This window comes from Cynocephalus volans, chromosome 9 (assembly GCF_027409185.1).
Source record: "Cynocephalus volans isolate mCynVol1 chromosome 9, mCynVol1.pri, whole genome shotgun sequence".
Lineage (NCBI taxonomy): Eukaryota > Metazoa > Chordata > Mammalia > Dermoptera > Cynocephalidae > Cynocephalus > Cynocephalus volans.
This window is the reverse complement of record NC_084468.1, coordinates 92,606,747-92,631,931: the sequence shown is the minus strand read 5'-3', so window position 1 is coordinate 92,631,931 and position 25,185 is coordinate 92,606,747. Positions and strand designations below refer to the sequence as shown.

The 25,185-nt window shown below is 33.1% G+C and overlaps 1 protein-coding gene across 1 annotated transcript in view; it reads left to right on the top strand.

Annotated features, from left to right (window-relative positions):
- TBCK (TBC1 domain containing kinase) overlaps positions 1-25,185 on the top strand; it is a 226,077-nt gene that overhangs the window by 33,477 nt on the left and 167,415 nt on the right. The window contains exons 3-4 of the mRNA XM_063108114.1: positions 16,464-16,578; positions 18,062-18,135. Of these exons, the coding sequence (XP_062964184.1) occupies positions 16,464-16,578; positions 18,062-18,135 (189 nt within the window). The remainder of the gene's footprint in view (positions 1-16,463; positions 16,579-18,061; positions 18,136-25,185) is intronic.

Here is a 25,185-nt window from a genome sequence, read left to right as displayed (position 1 = left end):
TGGACGCTGCTGGCGATCACACCCACTTCGGCGCTCTGCAGGTTGAACCTGCGCTCCAGCGTGGTCAGGACGCTCACCTGAGAGTCTCAGTCTCTCTCTGCCATTCTGCCACGTGAGACCCCTGCGTCACTGTCACCACCACCAAGGCCTTCATCAGATGTGTTCCCTGGACTTTGGACTTCCCAGTCTCCAAGTGATCCTGGGACAGCTGCTTCTGGCACGGGCCTCAGGCTGCTTCTACTCGTGCCAGAAGTGGCAGGTAGCTGGCAGGTACAAGCAGATCACATGGTGAGAGGAAGCAAGGAAGGTATAGTTATTTTTATCATTAACCTTTTGCTAGAGGCAGGTAGAAATATCAGGTCATTTAATGGGAAATACCAGACCATTCAGTGAATTCAACTCTTCAACCCATAATTGAGATTTAAAATCCAAACATGTATCCTATACTTATACATATAATTGGTTTACTTTGCTTATATTCCATTATACCTTTTCTATATGCAATATAATCTTAACTCTATTTAAAAGTTAAATAGATAATGACTTTGTCAGCTTATATGTTTTGGTGGAAAACCAAAGATTGTAAGAGCTAAGTGAGCCTACATATTTACTTAGTTGAAAAAAATTTGTCATAAGTATCAATAGAATTTAAGTTGATGACTCCTGTCTACAAACTTATCCTTGGGGGAGAAAGGATAGGTGGGACCAGACATGCATAAAAAATGAATGCAGCACAAAAAGAAACCAACATTTATTTAGTATCTTCTTTATGCCAGGCTCTGTAAGCTTGTTATACAAACCTCACCACATGGCCGTAATAGTGGCTGCTGTTACCTCATTTTGAAATGAAGAAGTAAACTTAGAGGTTAGACGACAATTGGAAAAAGATAGCCCTGGGATTTAAACCTTGGTTTGTTCAAATCTAAAATCTATTGTCTTTGTTCTATTACCACACTGTCCTATGTACCTGGAAGTGAAACAGCTTCATTTGTATTCATCCTGTAGGACAGTGATTCTGAAAGTGTGGTTCATCATCGTCATCACCTGAGAATTTATTAGAAATATAAATTCTTGGGACCCATCCCAGACCTACTGTATCAGAAACTCAAGAAGTAGGACCCTGCAATGTATATTTTAACAAGCCCTCAAGGTGATTCTTTACCACTGCTTTTGGTTAAAGGTTCTGAAAATTCTTCAGGTGGTGGGGAACCTAGAAATCAATGTGCTCTTTGTAGGACAATATGCTATATTGATTTGTACAACTTAAGAATAGTTTTAAAATATTGAGCTAAAGTAGATACCATCTTTATAGATTCTAGGTTAAATAAGTGATAACAGACACTGCATAATAAAAAATACATAGGAGAACCTAAAATTGAGAATTCATATTCATTAATATTATAATTTTCTGTGAATTGGTAAAAGATAACTGTCCTTCAAATTTTAAACAATTTTCTGGGATCATTATGGGATTATAAGGATAAAAGCTTTTTCTTACTGTCCTTTATGAAGCTTGATGGAATCGATGTGGTCTTCCTTACATCATAGTATTAAGACCTAAGAGTCTAGTTTATGGTTAGGAGAAACAAGCAGAATTAACTCATTCAAGCTGATCTGGCCTAGGAAAAAGGAACTACTTATGTAAATAATAACTCATTAGAGTTGTACATTCGATTTGAAGTCAAAGCCCTAGCTATTGAAAGGGTTATTTTGTCTTGCTCTGTCTTCTTATGCATGCATCATAGGAAGCTCGTGGGGTTGAGTAGAAGTAAAGAATAAGATTTGGGTATTTTTGGATTTTTTGATAAAATATGATCACTGTGTTACCCCAACTTCTGATAAATACAACAAGAACTGTAAATAGGGTATTTTCATCTATCATACTTACCATAATTTGCTTAAGACAGACCAACACTTATTTAACCAATCATTTTAGTTTGACAGACTTTTGTTTACACTACAGTGCCTGTCTTGCGGGCACTGTACTAAACAATGAATAAAATTCAGGCCTTCTCCAGTTCATTGTTTGTTGGGATGGGTAGGGTGACAAATTGTCTAAAAATCTAAAAAGTTGGTCTACTTAAAAAAATGTGAATTAGGGCCGAGCCCGTGGCCACTTGGTAGAGTGCTGCGCTGGGAGTGCGGCAACTCTCCCGCCGCGGGTTCGGATCCCATATAGGAATGGCCAGTGCGCTCACTGGCTGAGTGCTGGTCACGAAAAAGACAAAAAAAAAAAAATGTGAATTGGCGTAACATCAAAATTCTGAACAGTAATAGAAGTTTGTTTTTCCTGTTTTCATATGGCAATATAAAAACACATTTAATTTTAACCAAAACAAAAAAACTTTGGAATGAGCTAGGGTACAGATTTGAACAAGTATATGCCATCATAGGTTCTGTCTTAGAGAAAAGTTACAACCTCACCAACATCCCAAAGGCTGCCAGGATGTGGAAAGTTGGACTTATCAGCAAGTGTGCTTGCACTGCCAGTAACAGTGAGTGTGGTGAAAGAAGAGGCTTTGGAGTGTCTAGGCCCGGACAGTAAAATTGCTTGGGAGAAGAAAACATTGATGGGGTAGAAAGACCCAACTGACCCTGAGATCCTCCAAACCTGCTTATCAAATGGTGATTATTATCACAAAGAAACTAGATAACTGCTGATTTTTTATGACAGGGGAGTAGTTGGAGACTGCAGTTTGCAATCCTTGTTAATTTATAGAATGTATACATATAATGTAACAGAAGTACTGTATAGTTTTATGAAGACCCTGGTTTTTTTGAGGGGGACTTGAACTTTTTGTTTGTTTTGTTTTGCTTTTAAGATCAGGATTCTGTGGAGGGCCAATAATCATTGATCTCCATTTAACTCCTGCTTGGTGTTGTAGTTCTCACTTTATAAATTTGCAAACTGAGGCAGAGTGAAGTTGGAATACTCTCCAAGCATGGCAAATCAGTGACAGACCCTTCTGGCTTTATGTCTGAACCCCAAACAAGTAGACTGTGCTTTCCAAAATGTATTTTGATCTTATCAAATTAATTTTCTGCTGAGAAGAAAAGTTACCTAGTATTCAAGTTGGAAGGTTAGTTTGCCAATTTATTTTATGCCATTGAGAATTAGTTGCATTCCAGACTTATAGTGTTCAACTTTGATTATTTTAGAGTGAAAGCTGAGTTGCAAAACTTGTCTTCTCACAGCTTAGAGACAGATGAACTGATTTTTTTTTTTTTCTAACTGCAAAATAATCTTTAGGTAGCAGTTAATGAATGCAACTTTCATTTCAAAACATCTGAATGTGAGGCAAATGAACTCTTAAAATTTGGCATGGATGGATGTTCTTTCAGGCCAAAACATATGCCCAAGTAGTGAAATGTTATTTGCTTTTCAATTCCAAACACTCTCGGGTTTTTTTTTTTTTTTCTTTAAAAAATCGCTCTGAAATATTGTGATGTTTTTAATAAAACATCAAAATTTGGTAAGTGGTAGGTGTCAAATTAAAAGCCTCAAAAACATCAGCTCATCACTGAAAATACCCTCTCCCCCAATTCTGGAATTATAAACCAGTGAATCTTTAAAAGTTAGGTACTGGTTGAGTTCTTTTGTTTTGACATTATAGAAGGAGAGCTGCTTTAAAGATAACACAGAATTATACAGTTGTAATATTATCTGAACATTAATCATTAGTATTTTGTTTTACTTCTGCATTTCTTAAATCATACAGTAGCTAACTGTATTTCATCTGTTTTTGCTCTCCCTTAGCATTTTACCTCGGACTGATACCAAGTAAGGAAAGTTTTAGACCAAAAGGAAAATTTCTGTGGGAGTGATCAGGTTTTATAAGGTGAAAGAACATCTTGAACTCATAGAATGCAGAAGTGTGTTTCCTCTCTTGGTTTGCTGACAGTATGGGTGTTTTGGCTTGTGGAGTAGTCCTTAGAAATATCATGGATCATGGATCTGAGGAAATAGCATCTGTGGTTTTAGTTACCACCTATATACATGGATGACTTCCAAATCTACCTCAGCAACCCTGACCTCTCTTTCCTGGCCTTTATTTCTTGCAATCTGTGTAACATCTCTTCTTGGAAACATTACAAATATCTGAAAGAACTGTGGGTTTGAGACCAGTAGGAATCTCTCTTAATGACTTAGTCTAGTTTACTGTTTTAGGCAGATATTAACAAGATTATCTATTACCCACTATACCTTGGTTTATTCCTGTTTCTTTTAGTAAATAAAAGACTAATAGAGGTATATTTTCAGATACTGAGTACTTTTTATAGATAGCCATTGTGTGAACTTTTATTTTTCTTGATATGCTGAAGGGTTATATATACCTTCTCTCTTATAAATGAATTTAACCCTGTTGATTCATTGCTTTTTATGACATTTTTTGAGCTATTATTTCACTAGCAGTGAAGAATTAAATTTAGCCTCTTGTACAATTGTGTGATATCATTTTATACATTTATTTAACACCTATTATTTCATATGTGTTTACTGAAACCCTACTTTCCATGCACTGTGACAGGCGTAGTTGAATAAGCTAGTACTTGCCTGATGGTACAGTGGGAGAGACAAACCTATGCAGAAATAATTACCATAAAATTAATGAACCCTGCATGTATGTACTATCAAAATACAGGGAAGAAAGTATAATTCTACCAGAGAGGAGAGCCATTGTATGAGAAGCCATTAAGAATCTTGGCCAAAAATTATTGAAATGACATACTAGATCTAGAATAAAGAAGGATGTCAAAAAGGGGCTGATTGTCTAGGATAACAGAGGAGCCTTAGAGAACAGGGACCTCAAAGTCTTGATAAGATTAAAGAGCAGATCCTCAGGAATAAGGAGCAGAGTAGTATAGGACATTGTAGTTGAGAATCTGGATGTGTTAAGTAAACACGGTTGGGCAATGTCTTATTGGGACAAACTATCTATCTGTATTTGGGAATATTTTGAGAGTTTACCTTTTGGTCACATCTATTGTATTAGTCTGTTTCTGTTGCTAATAACATAAAAACTTGGAACTGGGTATTTTGTAAGAAAATGAAATTTATTGCTTACAGTTTTGGTGAGGGTCTTCCTTGGTGGTGGCTTTGCAGCAATGCAGGGGTCTCACATGGCAGAAAACTGCAAAGCAGGGAGAGAGGGAGATTCTCACCTGCTCACCTTTTAAAGCCCTCAGAACCACACCCAGGGCCACCATTAAACCATCAAGTTAATCACCTCTTCAAGGCCCCACCTTTCAATTATCATAATAGGATTTCCCACCCTCAACAGTTACAGTGGGGATTAAACTTCAATGACTTTGGGCAGCCATACAATCCACTGCATCTATGTATTTATATTCACCAGGGATCCTTATGTTCATTTGTCAGAAACATTGGAAAGTAAATGCTACCTGCCCAGTCTCTGAAGTAACAATACTAACTAAAAATTTCAAAAGGAAGAGAATATTTTCTGACTTGAAGTATAATTTACATTTTCCAAGTTAGCAATGGGTTTTTCTGTAAACAAGATTCTGACTTAAGAGTTGTTCAAGATAAAAAAATTTTGTCCTCTGCTAAAATTTTTTAAATTGCGTGAATCTTATTCTCTTAATCATAAATCTTCTTTTAGTGTCCGTGTTCAATTAAATTTAACATGTTAACTAGTACTAGACATGATATTTTTACCTTGCTGTTGTGTTATAGTTGCATTAGCTACTTAAAAAAAAAAAAAAAAAAAAAAAAAACATTTCATCATCAAAGTTCTTGGCGGTATTAAAGATTACAACTTTAAAAGCAAATATACCAAATTCTAAAAATACTGATTCCTCGTCTATATAAAATAACATTAATTTTTACTTCTTTATACCTTATATTTTAAAATAAATTTTAAAATTAAATTTTAAGAGTACAAAAGGGCAGAAAAGCAAATCTAATTTACTGTCTGATTTAAAGTGAAGATTACTGAGTCCATTCAGTATAATTGACATATTGTCACAAGTAACAGCTAAGAAAGGGTATGTCATGAGCTTCAGCTTTTTTTATATGTTTGAATTTTTTTTTTTTTTTTTTTTTTTTTTGACCTGTAAGTGGATCGCAACCCTCGGCTTGGTGTCGTCCGCACCACGCTCAGCCAGTTGAGCGTACCAGCCATCCCTGTATAGCATCCAAACCCATCCCTGTATAGGATCTGAACCCACGGCCTTGGTGCTAACAGCACCCTACTCACCCAATTGAGCCACGGGGCCGGCCCTATATGTTTGAATTTTTTAAAATTATTTTGGTATATATGTTTATCAGCTCATTGTTAATGTGAATATGCTTTTTGACACACAAGGCTAATACCTAATATCTCACAATCAAGTAGCAAAAGCACAATATAGAAAGTAGAACATGCAGTCTTCTGTGTTCAGCTGTTTCAGACCTGATTTAATGGAAAAAAAATTTTAAAGGCTTGTTTTTAATTTCATGAGAAAGATGTCTATATTGAAGTAGTATGCAGCTGAGGTCCTCTAGTGTCACAGCTGAATATAGCATCAGTTTTTAAGATTTTTTGAAGTGTGCTTGTTATATGTGTATGAGAGAGAGAGACAAAGACACAGATAACGAGAGGTTACGTTAAAGTTTACTTATAGAGCCAAATAAACTCATAAAACTATGTTTATGTTTTATTTGTTAATCAATCCCAATGAAAGTTTTTCTTTGTTTTTAAGGGGGAGGGGTTTGCATTCTTTCACATGCACATACTTATCAATCTGATTGTGCTTTTACACAAACCTTTACCTGTATAACTATTGAGAAGTTATAAATGAAACTTGTTTTAAAGTTTGGAATCTTACCATTTATACAGTTGCTTTATTTTTTGAAGATGTGTATGAAAACTCTTTATCCTGAATTGTACTTGTTTCACACATTTCCTATTTGCTTAAGACTGGCTGATATGTCACTTTAATATGGGAGAAACTTTGATAAAGAGGAATAGTTTACAGGTCAGTTTATTTTTTTAATTAAGATATAGTAAATAGTTACTTTGAAAATTTTTTATTGAAATTTATTGATTGTACATATTTATGGGGTACAGGGTTATATTTCAATACATATATACATTGTATGCTGATCTATTTAGGGTAATTAGCTTATTCATCATTGCAAAACTTAATCATATCTTGCAATGTGCACATTTGATCTCCTCTCTTCTAGTTGTTTGGTTACATGAAGGAAATTGTCATTGATTATAGATTTCTGGGTTGACTCTATACCAATAAAGCTTATTGATCCTTTCTCACTATACTTCTGTATCTATTAATCAGCCTTTCACTATCCTTCCCTCTCTCTCCCTTTTCCTGCCTCTAGTGACCATAGTTCTTCTCTTTCCTTTTAACAGTTGAAATCATCATCATCATCATAATCATTATTATTATTATTTATTTAAATATTTTTGTTTGCTTGCTTTGTTTTTTTCTTTTTTTAGCTCCTACATATGAGTGAAAACCTGCAGTATGTCTCTTTTTGTGCCTGGCTCATTTCACTTAACATAATTTACCCCACGCTCATCCAAGTTACTGAAAATGGCAAAATTTCATTCTTTTTTAAGACTGAGTAGTATTCCATTGTGTATATGTACCACATTTTCCTTATCCAGTCGTTTGTTGATGGACATTTAGGTGAGTTCCTGGCTATTGTAAATAGAGCTGCAATAAACATGGGGTGCAGGTTTCCCTTTGACATGATGCTTTCCATTGAGGTAGGATTGCTGGGTCGTATGGTATTTCTATCTGTAGTTGTTTGAGAAACCTGTATATTGTTTTCCATAATGACTAATGATTAGTGATGTTGATCATTTTTTCATATACCTATTTGTCATTTGTATGTCTTCTTTTGAAAAATGTCTATTGAGCTTCTTTGCCCATTTTGTAATTGAGCTATTTGTTGTTTTACTATTGGGTTGTTTGAGTTCTTGTATACTCTGGAAATTAGCCACTTGTTGGATGCATAGTTTGCAAATATTTTCTCCTATCTGTAGGTTATCTCTTCACTCTGTTGATCATTTCCTTTGCAGAAGATTTTTAGTTTGATAACTATCCCATTTGTTTATTTTTGCTTTTGTTGCCTGTGCTTTTGAGGTCTTATAAAATTTTTGCATATTGCTATGTCCATGAGCACTTCCCTTGTGTTTTCTTCTAGAAGTTTTACAGTTTCAGGACTTATGTTTAAGTCTTTAATCGATTTTGAGTTGATTTTTGTATATGGTGAGAGATAGGGGTCTAGTTTCATTCTTCCACACATGGGTATCCAGTTTCCCCAGCACTATTTATTGAAGAGGCTGCCCTTTCCTCAATGTATGATTTTAGTTCCTTTATAAAAGATCAATTGGGTGTAAGTACATAGGTTTATTTCTGGGCTTTCTATTCTATTCCATTGGTCCCAATGTCTGTTTTTGTGCCAGTACCATGCTGTTTGGTTACTATAGCTTTGTAGTATAATTTGAAGTCAGGTAATGTAATACCTCCTGCTTCACTCTGTTTGCTCAGGATTGCTTTGTCTGTTGCTGTTCCATTATGAATGTTAGGATTGCTTTTTCTATTTCTGTGAAGGATGTCATTGGTAATTTGACAGGAATTGTGTCAACCCTGTAGATTGCTTTGGGCAGTATGGATTTTTTTACATTAATTCTTCCAATTCATGAACTTGCAATGTCTTTTCATTTTTGTGTGTGTGCCCTCTTTAATTTCTTTCATCAGTGTGGTTTTCATTGTAATGATCTTTCCCCTCAAAGGTTAGATTTATCCCTAGATATTTTATTTTTTTGTTATCTATTGTAAATGGGATTGCTTTCTTGATTCCTTTTACTGCTAGTTTGTTGTTGATATATAGAAGCACTACTGACTTTGTGTCCTGCAACTTTATTGAATTTATCAGCTCTAAGAGTTTTTCATTGGAGTCTTTAGATTTTTCTGTATCTATGATCATGTCATCTTCAAACAGGGATGGTTTCATTTCCTCTTTTCCAGTTTGATTTCCTGTTATTACTTTCTCTTGCCTAATTGCTCTGGCTAGACATTCGGTACTATGTTAGATAGTAATGACTGTAGGTATCCTTGTCTTGTTCCTGAAGAAAAGCTTTCAACTTTTCCCCATTCAGGATGATGTTAGCTGTGGGTTTGTCATATATAGCTTTTATTGTGTTGAGATATTTTCCTTCTATACCTTATTTATTGAGAGTTTTTGTCATAAAGAGATGTTGAACTTTATCAAATACCTTTTCTGTGTCTATTGGGATCATATGGTTTTTATCTTTCATTTTGTTGAAGTGGTATATCACATTTATTGTTTTGTATATGTTGAACCATCCTTGAATCCTTGTGATGAATCCCACTTGATCATGGTGTATAATCTTTTTTGATGTGCTATTGGATTTTGTTTGCTAGTACTTTGTCAAGAATTTTTGCAGCTAAGTTCACTAAGAATATTAGCCTGTTGTGTTTCATTGTGTCTTTGTCCAGTTTTGATATCAGGGTGATGCTCGCCTCATAGAATTAGTTTGTAAGAATACCCTCTGTTTCAATTTTTTGGAATAGTTTAAGAAGTGCTGGTTTTAATTCTTCTTTAAAAGTTTGGTAGAATTCAGAAGTGAAGCCATCCAGTCCTAGGCTTCTCTTTGTTGGGAGACTGTTGATTACTTACTCAATCTTGTTATTGGTCTGTTCAGGTTTTCTATTTCTTGCTAGTTCAGTCTTGGTAGGGTGTGGGTGTCCAGAAATTTATGTATTTCTTCTAGATTTTCAAATTTGTTGGCATATATTTGTTCATAATAGTCTCTAATGATTCTTTGTATTTCTGTGGAATCAGTTGTAGTATCTCCTTTTTCATTTCTGATTTTTGGTATTTGTGTCATTTTTCTTGGTTTTCAGGCTAATGGTTTGTCAATTTTGTTTATCTCTGCAAAAACCAAAGTTTTTGTTTCATCAATCTTTTGTATCATTCTTTTGGTCTCTATTTCATTTAGTTCTTCTCTGGTCTTTATTATTTCTTTCCATATATTAATTTTGAGGGTGGATTGTTCTTGTTTTTGTAGTTCTTTGAGGTGTAACATTAAGTTGTTTATTTAGGATCTTTCAACTTTTTTGATGTAAGCACTTACTGCAATAATCTTTCCTCTTAGTACTACTTTTGCAGTATCCTATTGGTATTGGTAAGTTGTGCTTGTATTTGCATTTGTTCCAAGGAATATTTGGATTTCCTGCTTTGTTTTTCTTTGACCCATTTGTTATTCAGGAGCATGTTGTTTAATTTCCATGTATTACTATAGTTTCCACTGTTTTGTTCATTGTTGATTTCTAGTTGTATTCCATTCTGGTCTGAAAAAAATACTTCATATGATTCAGTCTTTTTAAATTTGTTGAGACTTGATTCACGATCTAGCGTGTGGTCTGTCCTGGAGAATGATCTGGGTGCTGATGAGAAGAATGTATATTCTGCAATTATCAGATGAACTGTTCTATAAATGTGTGTCAAGTCCTTTTGGTCTGAAGTGACATTTAAATCCAATATTTATCTGCTTATTTTTTGTCTAGATGATCTGTCCATTGCTGAGAGAGGCATTGTGAAGCACCCAACTTTTATTTTTTTGGAGTCTATCTCTCTCTTTAGATCCAATAACATTTACTTTATATATCTGGGTGCTCCGATGTTGGGTGTATATATATCTATGATTGTTATATCTTCATGTTGCATTGATCCTTTTATCATTATATAATGTCCTTTATCTATTTTTATAGTTCTTGGTTTAAAGTCTATTTTATCTGATATAAATATGGCAACTCCTGCTTGGTTTTGGTTTCCATTTGCATAAAATTTCTTTTTCTATCACTTCACTATTATTCTGTGTGTGTCTTTATTAGCGTTTTGAGTTTCTTGCAGACATCTTATAGCTGGTCTAGTTTTTTAATCCATTCAGCCAATCTGTAACTTTTAAGTGAGAATTTAATCCATTTATATTCAAGGTTGCTATTGAAATGTATTGCCTTATTCCTGCCATTTCATTAACTTTTTATTATTCTTTTTTATTTCTTTTGGTCTTTTCTTTCCCTTTCATTGTTTGTCTTTGCTGTTTGGTGATTTTTTGTAGTGATAAACTACATTTTCTTTCTCATTTGAGTATCCGCTCTACTAGTGGTTTTTATTCTCTCTTGTATATTCATGTGATAGATACTGCTCTTTTTTTTTTTTTTTTTTTTTTTTTGGTGGCTGGCTGGTATATGTATCTGAACAGTTGACCTTGATGTTATAACACCATTCTGTAACCAACTGAGCTAACTGACAAGCCCTATTTCTATATTTTTGATTCTAGATGTAGGACTCCCTTGAGGATTTCTTGTAGGGCTCATATTGTGGTGGAAAATTCTCACAGTCTTTGTTTGTCTGGGAAGGATACTATTCTCCTTCATTTTTGGATAGCTTTGCTAGATTTAGTATTTTTGGTTGGCAATTTTTTTTCTTTTAGCACTTTGAATATATTACCTCATTCTGTCATGACCTGAAAGGTTTCTGTTGAGAAGTCTCCTATAAGTCTGATGGGGATTCCCGTATAGGTGGCTTGATGCTTTCTCTTGCTGTTTTTAGAATTCTTTTTCTGTCTTTGACTTTTGACAATTTAACTGTAATGTGCCTCAGGGAGGACATTTTGTGGTTGAATTTGTTTGGGCATCTTTGAGCTTCTTGAATGTGTGAGACTGTATCTCTCCCAATATTTGGGAAGTTTTCAGCTTATTACTTCCTTAAATAGGCTTTCAATACCTTTTCCTTTCTCTTCCCCTTTCTGTCTGCCCATAATACAGATATTTGTATGCTTAAGGTTGTCTGATAGATCTCATAGACTTTCTTCACTTTTTAAATTCTTTTTTCTTTTCTTTTTTTTTTTTTTTTGGTCCAACTGGGTTAATTTTTAAGAGCCCATCTTCTTATTCTCCCACAGATTTGTCACCCTTTTTCCCCTGGGTGACAGAGAGGCAAGGATTATGCAAAGCCCATCTCTTCTGAGTGGTGAGAAGCCCCAAAGTGGTTAATCTCCCAGAACCCTCAAGAGAGAAGCATTCCTTTCATTTGAGAAATTAACCATGAATTGGGGTTCTCTTCCCACATTGATTCTCCAGACCAGGAAGTTACAGGAAGAGAACATAGTTGGGATTATAGTTTAACAATATAGACTGGTAACATTCAGTAAAACAAGCAAAGTGACCTTCCATAAGGCAATTTAAGTGATCCACCAACAAAAGCTCGACCTTAGCCAACATTCCTTCTTCCTACAGCAGCTTCCCAGTATCTTTACATATCAATCAGTAACTTGTCTTTCTTTGAACCAGCGACCTTTCTGTGTTACAATTCTTTATCTTACAACAGAGACTATAGCCTGGGGAAATTTTCCTGTTTTTTGCAAGGTCAACATTTTTTATGTACTTTTAAGAAGTTAGACTAAACCTGGAAGTACAAGAAACTAGGCCCTGTGAAATATATTTGCTTTATAGTATACTCCACATTATTCAGAAAATTTTTCTTCCACTTGTTCTAGCCTATTACTTAAGCTCTCAGTTGTATTTTTTATTTCGTTGAATGAATTCTTCAGTTCCAGGATTTCTTCTTGGTTCTTTTTTATGGTTTCTATCTCTGTTGAATTTTTCATACAAGTCCTGGATTGTAATGATGACTTCATTGTGATTTCTCTGTTTTTTTCTTGCATTGTGTTGAATTTCCTTAAGATTACTCTTTGGGATTTCTCTTTAGTTATTTCAATGGTTTGCTGTTATTTGGCATCTGGTATTAGAGAATTATTGTCTTCTTTTGGGGGTGTCGTTTTTCTCTGTTTTTTCATGCTTCTCACATCTCTGCATTGATGTCTGGGCACCTGGTGGTGTAGTCACTTCTTTTAATTTTGAAGGGAGAGACTCTTACCTGTAGAAGTGTTCTATTTTGATAATTGGGTTGAATCTTGTAGATTTGGTTCTGGGTGAGTGCAGTGGTAGGTGGTTGGTGGTGGCTCATTTCCAACACCCTCTCCTTTGGGGTGAGTGGGTCCATTGGGTCAGGTGGGACTCTGAACTCCTGGAGAAGGTGGGCATGGATCTTTTGCACACCCCCACATCACTTTAAATAGAACTGTTTATACATAATATCCTTCATTGTTTTTCTTTTTTTTTTGTTTTGTTTTACACATGCATCATGGGAATATCAGTTTATTGCTTTACTTCAAAATATGACTGACAACCAAAGCTTGGATTACCAGTCATTTGAGGAAAGGAATAGTTGGAAGGAAACAGAGCCTGGTGATAGGAGTGGAGGAGACTCACCATAGAGGAAATAAAAATGATATTCTCTTTTATTCCCACAATTAAAAGAATTCTACCTATCACCAGAGAGACTCAAAAGAATAATGTATCCATAACCAATGAACTGTACCTATTGAATAGGAACAACTAGAGAACCAGAAGAGAAATCCTGGGAATTAAATAATAGAATAGATTAGTCTGGATCTCACACTCTCTTTCCCTTGTTCTCCCCCTTATTTTCTCTTTCTCTCTCTCTCTCTTTCTCTCTCTCTCTCTCTCTCTCTCTCTCTCTCTCTCTCTCTCTCTCTCTCTCTCTCTGTCTCTCTCTCTCTCACATACACACACACACACATACACTTCAAAGAAGAGAGATCCTGGAATTAAACAATAGAATATATAGGGGTAGGACCATGCTCATAGAAAGTAAAACAGAAAGTTGATATAGAAAATACTTACAATTTTCATCTGCCTACTAAGAGTTTCATCTTAAAGACAGATAAAGAGAAAACAATCAAAGACATAACATATCAACTTTCCCTTGTTAATGGAACATGTGTGTCTTCAAATTGAAAGGCACACCTAATGCTGGCTAGCCCAGATATGCTCACACCCTAGACATATTGGGCTGAGATTTTGTAATTGTAAGGATAGAGTAAAAAGCAACCCTCCAGGCTTCCAGGGATGAATAACAGGATATATGCAACAAAATTGAAATCAAACTAATGTTAGACTTCTCACCATTAATAAAGAGTGCTATAAGACAATGGAGTAATTCTTTCCAAGTTTAAGGGTAAGAATAAGACATTTCAGACATGCTATGCTTTAAAATATCCTGTTCATGCTCACCATATGGAAAAAATCTCTCAAGGACATATTCAAGATACATAAAAAAGAAATTTTAAAATGTAAGATACAAAAATTATGGTAGATGATGATAATCTTCTTGAGTAGAGTTATAATTATAAAATTATTGTATCCATTAAATCCTGGTGACTGAGAAATTTTTTCTTGAGAGCTGAGGTTTAAGTGGCCTAGGTTTATATTTTCTTCTCTTTTTAGTTCTATAGTGAATATTTATTGCTCATAGTATGGCAATGTGCCAAACACTTCCCATCATGCTTAGAGTAAATCCAGTGGGCATAATCTGACTCCTTGCTGCTGCTCTGAGCTCATCTCCTACCACTTTACCCTGTGCTCATTCTACTGCATGCACAGTGACCTCGTTGTGCTTTCTTGAACTGCTGAACATTCTATTACAGGACTTGCTTGCTATTCAGGACTTGCTTGCTATTCCCTCTGCCTGAATGACATTTTCAGAGAGCTACATATATTTCTCACTTCCTTTAGATTTCTACACAAGTGTCATCTTCTCAGTGAGAACTTCCTTGGCCACACTATATATCTTCCTTACTTTTATTTTTTCCACAAAACTTAATCACTGTATTTGTATGTCATATTATTTACTTAGCTGTTTATTTGTTTAGCCTTCAAGAAAGGAGTGTAGAAGTTTTTTTTTCATCCAACTTATAAAATTTTATAATGTAAAAATAATATAATAAAAATCAGGAGTTGGAGAATAAAAATGTGAAAATCATAAAAATATGTTGACTATATTATCTTGCATAGTGAAAGGTTAATTATGTAAAATAAAAGTCTAGCCACCAAAAGAATTGAAAACAGAAACTGCTCAGGATGATTACCTCTGGAAAGTCAGATGGGTGAGAGGAAAGAAGGAGATTTTAGCTTTTTATCTTTGGTTCTTTCTTATAGCTTTAACCTAGGGGAGGGGATTAGGTTGCAACAATTTTTTTTTTAAATTTTATTCAAGTAAATATTTTTTTAAGTCAGGTTTATTGAGGTACAATTTACATAGCTTAAATTTACATTTTTTAGTGTACACTTCAATGAGTTTGATAAATGAAGTCATGTAAACATCCTCAAAATCAGGAATAGAACAGTTCCATCACCCCCCCAAAATTTTCTCAACTTCTTTGTATTCCACCCATCCTCTCACTGAAGTCTGTTGTAATCACTGATCTGTTATTCTATCTTTATACTTTAAGTAAGACTTTTCTATGTCCTTTAATTTAGTGTGGGTTTTTTTGTAGACTGAGTATAGTTGAGTCTTAATTCTTATCAAATCTGACAAATCTTTTAATTGGTGAATTTAGACTATTTGCATTTAATACAATTATTGATTTGTCTACTTTAAAATCTATTAGTTCTTTTCTGTTTGTTCTATCTGTCTCTGTTCTTTTTTTCTTTTATTTTGCCTGCTTCTAGATTGAGTACTGTTTCATGATTCCATTTTATCTCTTTTATTGGCTTGTTATTTATAGCTCTTTTAAAAATTACTTTTGTGGTTACCTGTAGGTATTACTTTAATTTTGAAAAATCAAAAAATGGATCAAAAATAAGTCTACATCAAAATGTTAATATTGGTGGTTGGGGGCATGGGGAGGGTTTGAATGAATCTTTCCTACTTTTATGTGTATTATTCCTAACTCCATGAATGAATGATTTTTTTTATTTAAAAAAATTGGAGGAAGGGTCAGTAAGAGAGCGAGAGCAAAAAAAGAGAAAGAAACTGGGCATGTGTATGGAGGATGGCTTAGAGAGAATGAGGTAGGGATTAAATAGAAATGATTGATAAATCATAAATTACCAGAGGTTGCTTTATGGGTTGGTATGGAAGATAAGCTAATGTCTGTATACAATAAAATATATTTCAGGGGCTTAGATATTTTGTATTGAGCAGAATAGATGGTTTTTATTGACTTAATTCTGCCATGTATCTGAAACTTTCATGGTAATTTGGCGAAGCCAATTCTGCAAAGATCAATTGAACCTTACTTGCAAATAATATATTCCACCAAATTTAAATTTATTTCTTGGAATGAACAAATACTGCTATTAGAGTAGCCTTTAGGAAGCTATAGGATCTTTGTCAGATCAATTCTGTTATAATCAGAAAATCCAAAATACGTACAAATGAATATTTTAGAAAATGTATAGATTCTATTTTCTCTGAATAGAGGAGGAACAATAAAAACATAACTCTTTGAATATTTTCACTAGATCTCATGTTACTCTTTAAAACAGGTTCTATGTCTGCTTTGTAATTCATCTTTTACTTTTTGTTTTCTTTGTAGCTGTTCGAGGGTTTTGTGCATAGCATTTGAGGTACTTCAGGGCTTGCAGTATATGAACAAACATGGTATAGTACACCGGGCACTGTCTCCTCATAATATCCTGTTGGACCAAAAGGTAATTGTTAAATAATATAATAAATATGTGTATATTGTTTGAAATTGGAAGCTACTGAAATCAGGCCCACTCAGTTAATCAGAGGAACCATAGAATAAGAATATGTTTTAAGAATATTCATAATGAAAAGACTATATGAAATGATATACTGTGGTTATTGAAAAAAAAAAAAAAGAATCTTTAAAATTTTTAAATATATGTGTCTTTCACATTCTTTTTTTCCTTGAGACTCATTTCTAACTTCATGTTTTATTTTTTTGTTTTACTCTATTTTCTCAAGGTTATGTCTTGTGGCTTCCCAGCCTACTCTTTTGCTAAATTTGTTTTTATTTCAAGAAAGCTATTCTATTTATGTAGAATGTTATTCTCATAAGCACAGCTGCATTGTGTTTTTTCCTGTTTATTTTTCTTCTTCTTTCCTTTTCCATTTATCTTCTTATTTACCAGCTGTTCATACCTAGCTCCCTTTTCTATTGGAGTTCTGCTTCTCTACTTGGAAATCTTCTGGGAAATTAATGAGAAGCTAGTAAACCCTTCTAGGAGAATTGTGGTTAGCAAAGATGTGTATTTTCAGAAGTAATTATAATTTCTTGCTTTTTCATAAGCATATAAAAACAGCTTTTGGATAATTTGGGGGGGGGAATTATTTTCTTTATTAGTAGGATTATATTGTGTTCTGATTCTTTTCAATACCGTTACCCTATGGCATTAAAAGTCATAAAAGAGAAAATGGTATTCATTAATTTCAGATTTATGGCAATAAAGTATCATTGCCATAACCAATCTAAATTGTTTTAAAATATAAATGTATTATAATGCTGGGATAATAAAGTTCTTGAAAAGAAGACAGTTTTAAAATCAAGCTAATTTTTTTTTTAAACCTTAAACATCTAAAAGGGGAAAAACTTAAGATGTGAGATTTACAGTTGCCTTTTAGTAAGAACCCCACATTTGTGATAATTATTGTTATTCTCAAACAATATAAAAAATTATTGAAAATCTAGCAGATTCACCAAAATCTTGATTTGTGAACTGATCTTTTCAAGTTAAGAACTCCTATGTCACAGTTAAATTATAACATTATGAATGGATTTGCAACTCCCTGAAAAAAAATTCCTTTGCAAAAATTACTACAAAACATTTTAACCAAGGACTCAAAACAAATGAGAATATTTTTGCCATTTTGCTTTGTCAAAAAGCCTAGATAATATAAACAGCAAATGTTTTGAACAAAAGTGTGATTTGTCATTTGGAGATACGTATATATAGACACTATACATGTATAATGAATATAAAATAGATTAAATATTGTCAGATAGTTTTGTATAAAATTATGGTATTTTATAAAATCTTATATAGTGGTATTTTTATAAGATAGTTTACCTGATTATATAATGATTGCCTTATAAAAAATGTAATGATAATTTTTCTTACCAGTTGTATTAAAATATTTCATAGTGATTTTTGTCCTTTATTTTTGTAGGGACATATTAAATTGGCTAAATTTGGACTTTATCACATGACAGCTCATGGTGATGATGTTGATTTCCCAATAGGGTAAAGATATGTTTTTTTCTATACTGACTTAAACTTTGTAATCTTTGATAACATGTATATTTTGTTAGTTATTTTTGGTATTGCTTCTGGACATTAAACAGCTTTTCTTTATGAGTACATCTTAATTTTCCATATACTTTTTAAAAGAATAGACAATGAGTTTTTTCCAGCATCTTAAAGATTCATGATGTTGATCTTTTGTTGAATTAGCAGAGAGGCTAAAATATTATTTACTTTTTTTACCTTGTAATACTTCCTAATTGATTGTATTTAGTTCAGAATTAAATAAGTTTAAGGCAGGAAGACTGACCAGAGTCTCAGTTAATGATAATGTGTGTGCATCAAGAGACTGAATAACGTCACTCACATATTATGTTTTATGTTTAATTCCCTGTTTTCTAAGGTCTAATTGTATGTTAAGACTTAAGTTGAATCATTATGGATAACAGAGGTAATGGGATAAATTCCTTATCTGGAAGCCCATGTTTAATTTAGAAAGGTTTGTTGAATCACTTCTGATATGGAATTCCAGATATATGTTGCCTTCCAAAAAAGGAATGGAAATTTATTTCATGCTATATTCAAGTAGATGCTTTTGATACAGATTTTTGTATTACATTTATTTGTGATTGCTTTTAAACATTTTTGTAATATAGCTCTTTTTTTTTTTGAGTATTTAAGTTGACATTGTTTTAGATATATAGAAGTTACAAAAATGGTACAAAGAATTCTGTATACCCTTCTTTAGATTCCCCAAATGTTAACATTTCATTGTCTTTGCTCTATCTCTTTTTTTTTTCTGTGACTGTATGTGTTGGCATGTAATAATTTTTTTCAATGTCATTTAAGAGTAATTAGCACACATAATGGCCCTTTACCCCTAAATACTTCACTTTATATTTCCCAGAATAAGGAATTTTTTAATATAACCTCAGAAAAATTATCAAAACAATTAAAATAAAATTGGTAATTATTACCTAACCTAGGGACTTTAATCATATTTTTTCAACTATAGTGTGGTTGTTCTTAATAGTATCCATATGTGTTTTGCTCTTCCTGAAATCAGTTCTATCACACCATTACTGAGAATTATAATATGGAGTCATGGAGTGTTTCTGATGCAGACGTTGCTTAAAAACTTAATGAGGTGTTTTTAAAAATGCTTCATTTATAAATGCTCTTTTATCTTAGTACCTTACACTATAGATTTCTTAACTAAAATTTCATTAGATAAGACATACCTAATAATCTTAGACTTTATTCAGTGTGAAAACATTTACAAACACTTTTTCTTCTGCCTGTTGAATATACAAAAATGGGTAAGATGGGATCTTGTCCTCAAGAAGCTCGTTTTTTTGCAGGAAAATTTTGTTTTGGTGGCCTACTTATTGAGTGCATAAATACATAATTTTACATTTTGCATATCAAAAACTTATCGTCATAGGCAATAAACATTTCATAAGCGTGAAAATGATATTTTGTAAAGATAATCTATAATTTCTTATTTGTTTAAAAAACCTGTTTTGAATATAAGTTCTTAGTGAAGCTCTAGCTTTGTTGTGTATAATTGCCTTTCAAATGACTTTTAAGGATTTATAGAAAATGTGATTGCTGCTGCTTCTTCCTTCTGTCTAAATCAATTTGTGTAAGAGAGAACTCCAAAATCATAATACAAACAAAAATTAAGTTTTTGGCTTTTATTTAAAGGTTCTTTAGGTTTTAGTGACGAATAGAGGAAAGAAGGTGATTTATAAGAAGCATACAAGCATTTTGAAGAACTACACTTGAATTTAAAATGTTCTAGTAGAATTGATCTTGTGTTACCATTTGCTCTGACTTGCTTTGAAGTCTTAGATCCAAGGGGCCTTACCAGAAAGTATCAAAGAGCAAAATGTGAAACATTAGCCAGGAAAAATAAAGTGATCAAACAGCTAAGGCATGAAAGAAAATATTTACACCATAAGAGGCTTGCAGTCAATTCAAAAGACAAATATTAAGGAACAACAAAGTAAAATGTTACCATCTGTTTCAAAATACTGTAAAGAGTTAGAAATTGGGCATTTACTTCAGTTGGCCAGTAGGTTAATACCTTGTTAAAACATCAAACAGATGATGAAAGCCACTTATATTTATCTCACCAATCATACTCGAAGCAAAGTTCTGGCAATTGTCTTTGAGTGTTAAAATGTTATGCTAAAGAATAGAAGGTTGTTGAAAGAAGATGACCTATATAAAAGAACAATTCTAGAGCTTATTGTTTTTATTAATTTCTGTCTTTGATTAAAAGGGAAACTAGAATTTTTGGAGCAAAGGTTACCTCTGTGCTTTTGTTGGAAGTTCTTGATATAACAATTTATTTATAGTTTTGCTTGGCTTTTCATCATCTATACTATCATTATTTTGGGTTAGGTGTGCTGGAAATCAGGAGTAAACATGAACATTTTTTCCTTCTATGTATATCATGGTGATGGTGATAAAAGTACAAGATGCATTTGTATCACATTTTCCATTTTCATAGAACATTTTTATGTATTCACTAGTATTTATAAATAACAGTTTTGCAAGGTGGGTATTATAATTCCTATTTTACAAATGAAGAAATCCAAGTCACATGTAGAATACATGGTGGGACTGAAATTAGAACACAGGTATTATAACATCAAGTCCAGCACTTTTTTCTCTAGACTTCAGTTGTTAGAGATTTCATACACTCATTGAGAAGAGCAGTATAGTATGAGCATCCTATGGTAAAGTAACATCATACAAATTTGTATATGAGACAAATATATGAGCATATTAAAAGAAGATATTAGTATCACCATCATTATTGTATTAAAATGAAAAGGGATTTTAAACCCTAGTTTTCCATTTGAATTTAAGTTTTATTCCCTTACTTAATTGACTAGTATTTTATATGTAAATAAGAAGTACTGGCAATAATAGTGTGAGGAGATGGCTATAGAAGAAGATAGGAAGAGAAATGGAAGTAATATTTGAGTGCCTACTTCACATATATTACATAGATGTTACATATACTTAAATACATTTTGATTACAGTTGTTATTGCAAGATGACATAATGTAATCTAATTGAATTGAAAAAATCCAGATTGTGGTGCCCATGACTAAATCTGCCATTAAATGAAGAAAGAGCACGTACATACATAATAAGTAGAGCAGAATTTTGCTCTTGTTTTTTTTTTTTTTTTTTTTCTCTTCTAAAGCTGTTTTTTCCCCTTGTATTTCTAGGCAGTGAGATTCAAATTTATCAATTGTCAATATGTCTAATTATTTTCTACTGTCTGTTTTTTAAACTGTTTTTTGTAAGACAGTTAGTCCTAATTGGCATTTTTGGTAGGAAATGTTCTTTTTTTTAAGCAAAACTATACTGAGCATACCCTAATTTAAGTTTCATAGGTAGTTGCAGAGGATTTTTAAAAATGAATAAGAAATACCAGTGCCCTCAAGGAGTTTTGTTTTGTTTCACTGGGAAGTTAAATTTTTATACATGAAATATTATATAGTATATAAAACATAAGAATGTATAGTATTATGTATCATGTATAATCTATTAGCTGTGATATAGAACAGGCAAAATAAGTACCTTATAGAATCTAATCAGGTATGCTCAATTTCTTTGTGGAAAAATTATAAATCTTTTTTGAGAGACATTATAAAAACCTAAATGAATAAGGAGATAACGATGTTTATAGATTGTCAGGGTCAGTATCGGAAAAATGCTAGTTCTCCCCAACCTGTCTCTGTATTTGATCTATTTTCAATAAAAATTTCACCTGTGTGTGTGAAAGAGAGCATACTTGGCATAGTAATCCTAAGATGTATATAAAGAACCAATACCTAAAAAGAGCCTAGACACTCCTAAGAGAAATTAAAAGGTGTGTATGTTCTGAGAGGGTTTGTCCTAGCAGTTATCAATAATTTATATAAAGTTATAGACTTAAAATGGTATAATGGAATATAGCATTAGGAAAATTGACCAATGGGACAGAAGAGGGAACCAAGAAGCAAACCTACACATATGTGGACATTATTGATGGTAGAGCTGGCACTGGAGACTAATTGGGGAAATAGAGTATTTCAACAAATGTAACAAGGTTCAATTGATTACCCATGTAGGAAAAAGGCAAAATTGTACCTTTATGGCACATCATAAGAAAAATCAATAGGTGGATAAAGAAACTTAAATATGAAAAGCTCAAGTATCAGATTTTGAGAAAATAACACAGGAGATCATTATGACAAAATCACTAAGTATAAGGAAAAAGATTAATTAATTTCACTAAAAGATTAAGAACTTCTCATTCTGAAACAGTTACCATTAAGAGAATAAAAAGACAGACCACAAAGTGGTAGAAAGTATTTCAAGTTGGACTGGCCAGTTAACTCAGTTGGTTAGAGTGCGGTGTTATAACACTAAGGTCAAGGGTTTGGAGACCCACACCGGCCAGCTGCCAAAAAAACCCACCGAAAAACAAAAACAAAAAATGGAAAGTATTTCAAGTCATAATTACTGAAAAAGGAATTAGTGCCCAGAATTATAAAAAACTGTTTCAAAACATTAAGAAAAAGATCAACTGTGCAGAAGGTTAACATAGAGGGCCCAAGACTGCCATCCTTAGAAACTAAGTCTTGCTTGCAAGGTTTGTCCTTCTCTAGTGCCTGGGAAATTGGATTTTAGAAGCATTCCCATGGTTTCCTAACTAGTAAGTCTGGTTTACTGTGCCTGTTTGCACAAATGAAGCAGTTTCTTTCTTGAGGTCTTGAATTTTTGTACATGCCAGGCAGAGAGTGCCTATGTGACCAGTCCCCAGTAAACATCTTGGGCAATGAGTTTTTATTTAAAGGGCTTTCCTGGCCAGAAACATTACATATGTGTCACTACATTCTTGTGGCTGGGGGAAGAGTGTGTTCTGTGAGTGATCCCTGATAAGAAGTAGAAAGCGTTAAGGAAGCCTGCATATAGGTTCCTCAGGATTCCCTGTCTTTTTTCCTTGTGATCCAGCTATATATCCTTACTATGTTTCTGTAATAAACCTTAGTTAAGTTCACCTATATACTGAGTCCCATGAGTCCTTCTAGTGAATCTCTAAATATGCGAGTGGTCTTGGGGATCCCAACACAACAACCTACTAGAGAAGTTAGCAAAGACCTGAATGAGCACATTACACAATAGTAAACACAAATGGCTATATACACGTATATAGCCATGTATGCCTCAATCTCGTTAATTTTCAAGGAAATACAGATTAAAACCTCAGTGACATAAATATCTTACCCACCAGATTGTTAAACATTAAAAAGTCTGTCAAATATCAAGTGTTGCTGAAGAAGTAAACAATAGGAACTGACATACACTGCTAATGGGTGTATAGATTGGTATAACTCCTTTCAAAAAATACTTGGTATGATGTAAAAAAGTCAAAAGTGCACATATCCTATGGCCTAGAAATTCCATTGTAGGTTCTTACCCTTGGGAAACTTTTGCAGATGTGCACCATACATAGCATTCTGAGCAACATTGTTTATAAAATAAAAAACAGGAAACAAATTAAATGCCATTGACATTTGAATAGATACATAAATTATGATATATTCCTAAAGTAGAAGTAAAAATGAGTGGCATACAGCTGTGTGCAACAAGATAAATGACTCATTCAAGTAAATAATGTCAATCAAAAAAGCAAAAGAATAGTCAGCCTGATTTCAATATTATGAAGTTCAGAAATATATTGACTAAACAATATATTTTTTAGAGATACAAACATATAATAAATCTATAAAGAAATGGGAGGGAATGATGAATACAAAACCTTTACATCTTTTCCTTTTGAGGGATAGGAGTAGAGATACAATTATGGAGTAGCAGAGAGGGACCTTTAGTGATGAGTTGATGTTCTTGACTTAAACTGCTTCTCGGCACATTGTGTTCATTGAAGCTTTATTCTTTATATCTTACTCATATTTAATAGACACTCTTCTATTTATTCAATATTTGCTAAAAGAATATTTTTTAAACTTATATTGGTAAAGGTGTGAGGAAATAGGCACCCTCATATATTGCTTGTGAGAGTGTAAATTGATACATCCTCTCCAAAGGTTAATTTTGTGTGATATATTAAAATTTTAAATGCACATTCCTTATGACCTTGAAGAACCACTTCTAAGATTTTATATGTCATATATTCATGGGAAATAGAATATTTATAATATAATTATTTTAACATTGTTTGTAATAACAAAAGAATGGAATTTCCAAAATTTTTTTCGTCAGAGTTTGGTCAAATAAATTAAGTGCATCAATACAGTGAAATTATTTGCAGTTTTCAAAAAGAATGAGGAAACTCTGTACTTATTTTTAAAGAATGATCGCTAAAATATACTTTAAGTTAAAAAATAATACAGAGCAGTGTATATAGTATTCTACCATATGAAACAGAGGTGATGGGTGGACAAGTTTAATTATTCATAAATATGTATGGGTGATGGGGATGCAAAGGTAGGAGAGATTCTTACTTTTTAATTTATATATATATATATATTTTTTTTTTTTTTTGTCCTTTTCGTGACCAGCACTCAGCCAGTGAGTGCACCGGCCAGTTCTATATATTTTTCAGCTTTGACATTCCTGCTATTCAAAATAATGAATAGTGTTTTCAAAGATAAAATGTACTTTAAGTAATAATTCAGTATTAAGAGAAGATAGGCAGCAAGGAGGAAGGAAAAGCACCTGGAAAATCAAGAGGATTGCAAGAAAGGCAACGTGTTAAAAACACAGAGGAAAGCAAAGAAAGGAACTAATGCCACAGAGAGACATGATGATTTTTTAAACTATTTGAGACTCATGTCTCATGTGTATTTATTCTTGTGTTTTACGCATAAAGGCCTGTATTGTGATGGTTAGTTTAGAATTCTTCCTAGCAACAGTTGTTCATTTCATTGCATAGGATTTTTACATAGATCTGACCACACTAATAGTAAAAATGTACTAGTGCTTCTCTTTTCCCCATTGCAGCTAATAGTAAACATTTAT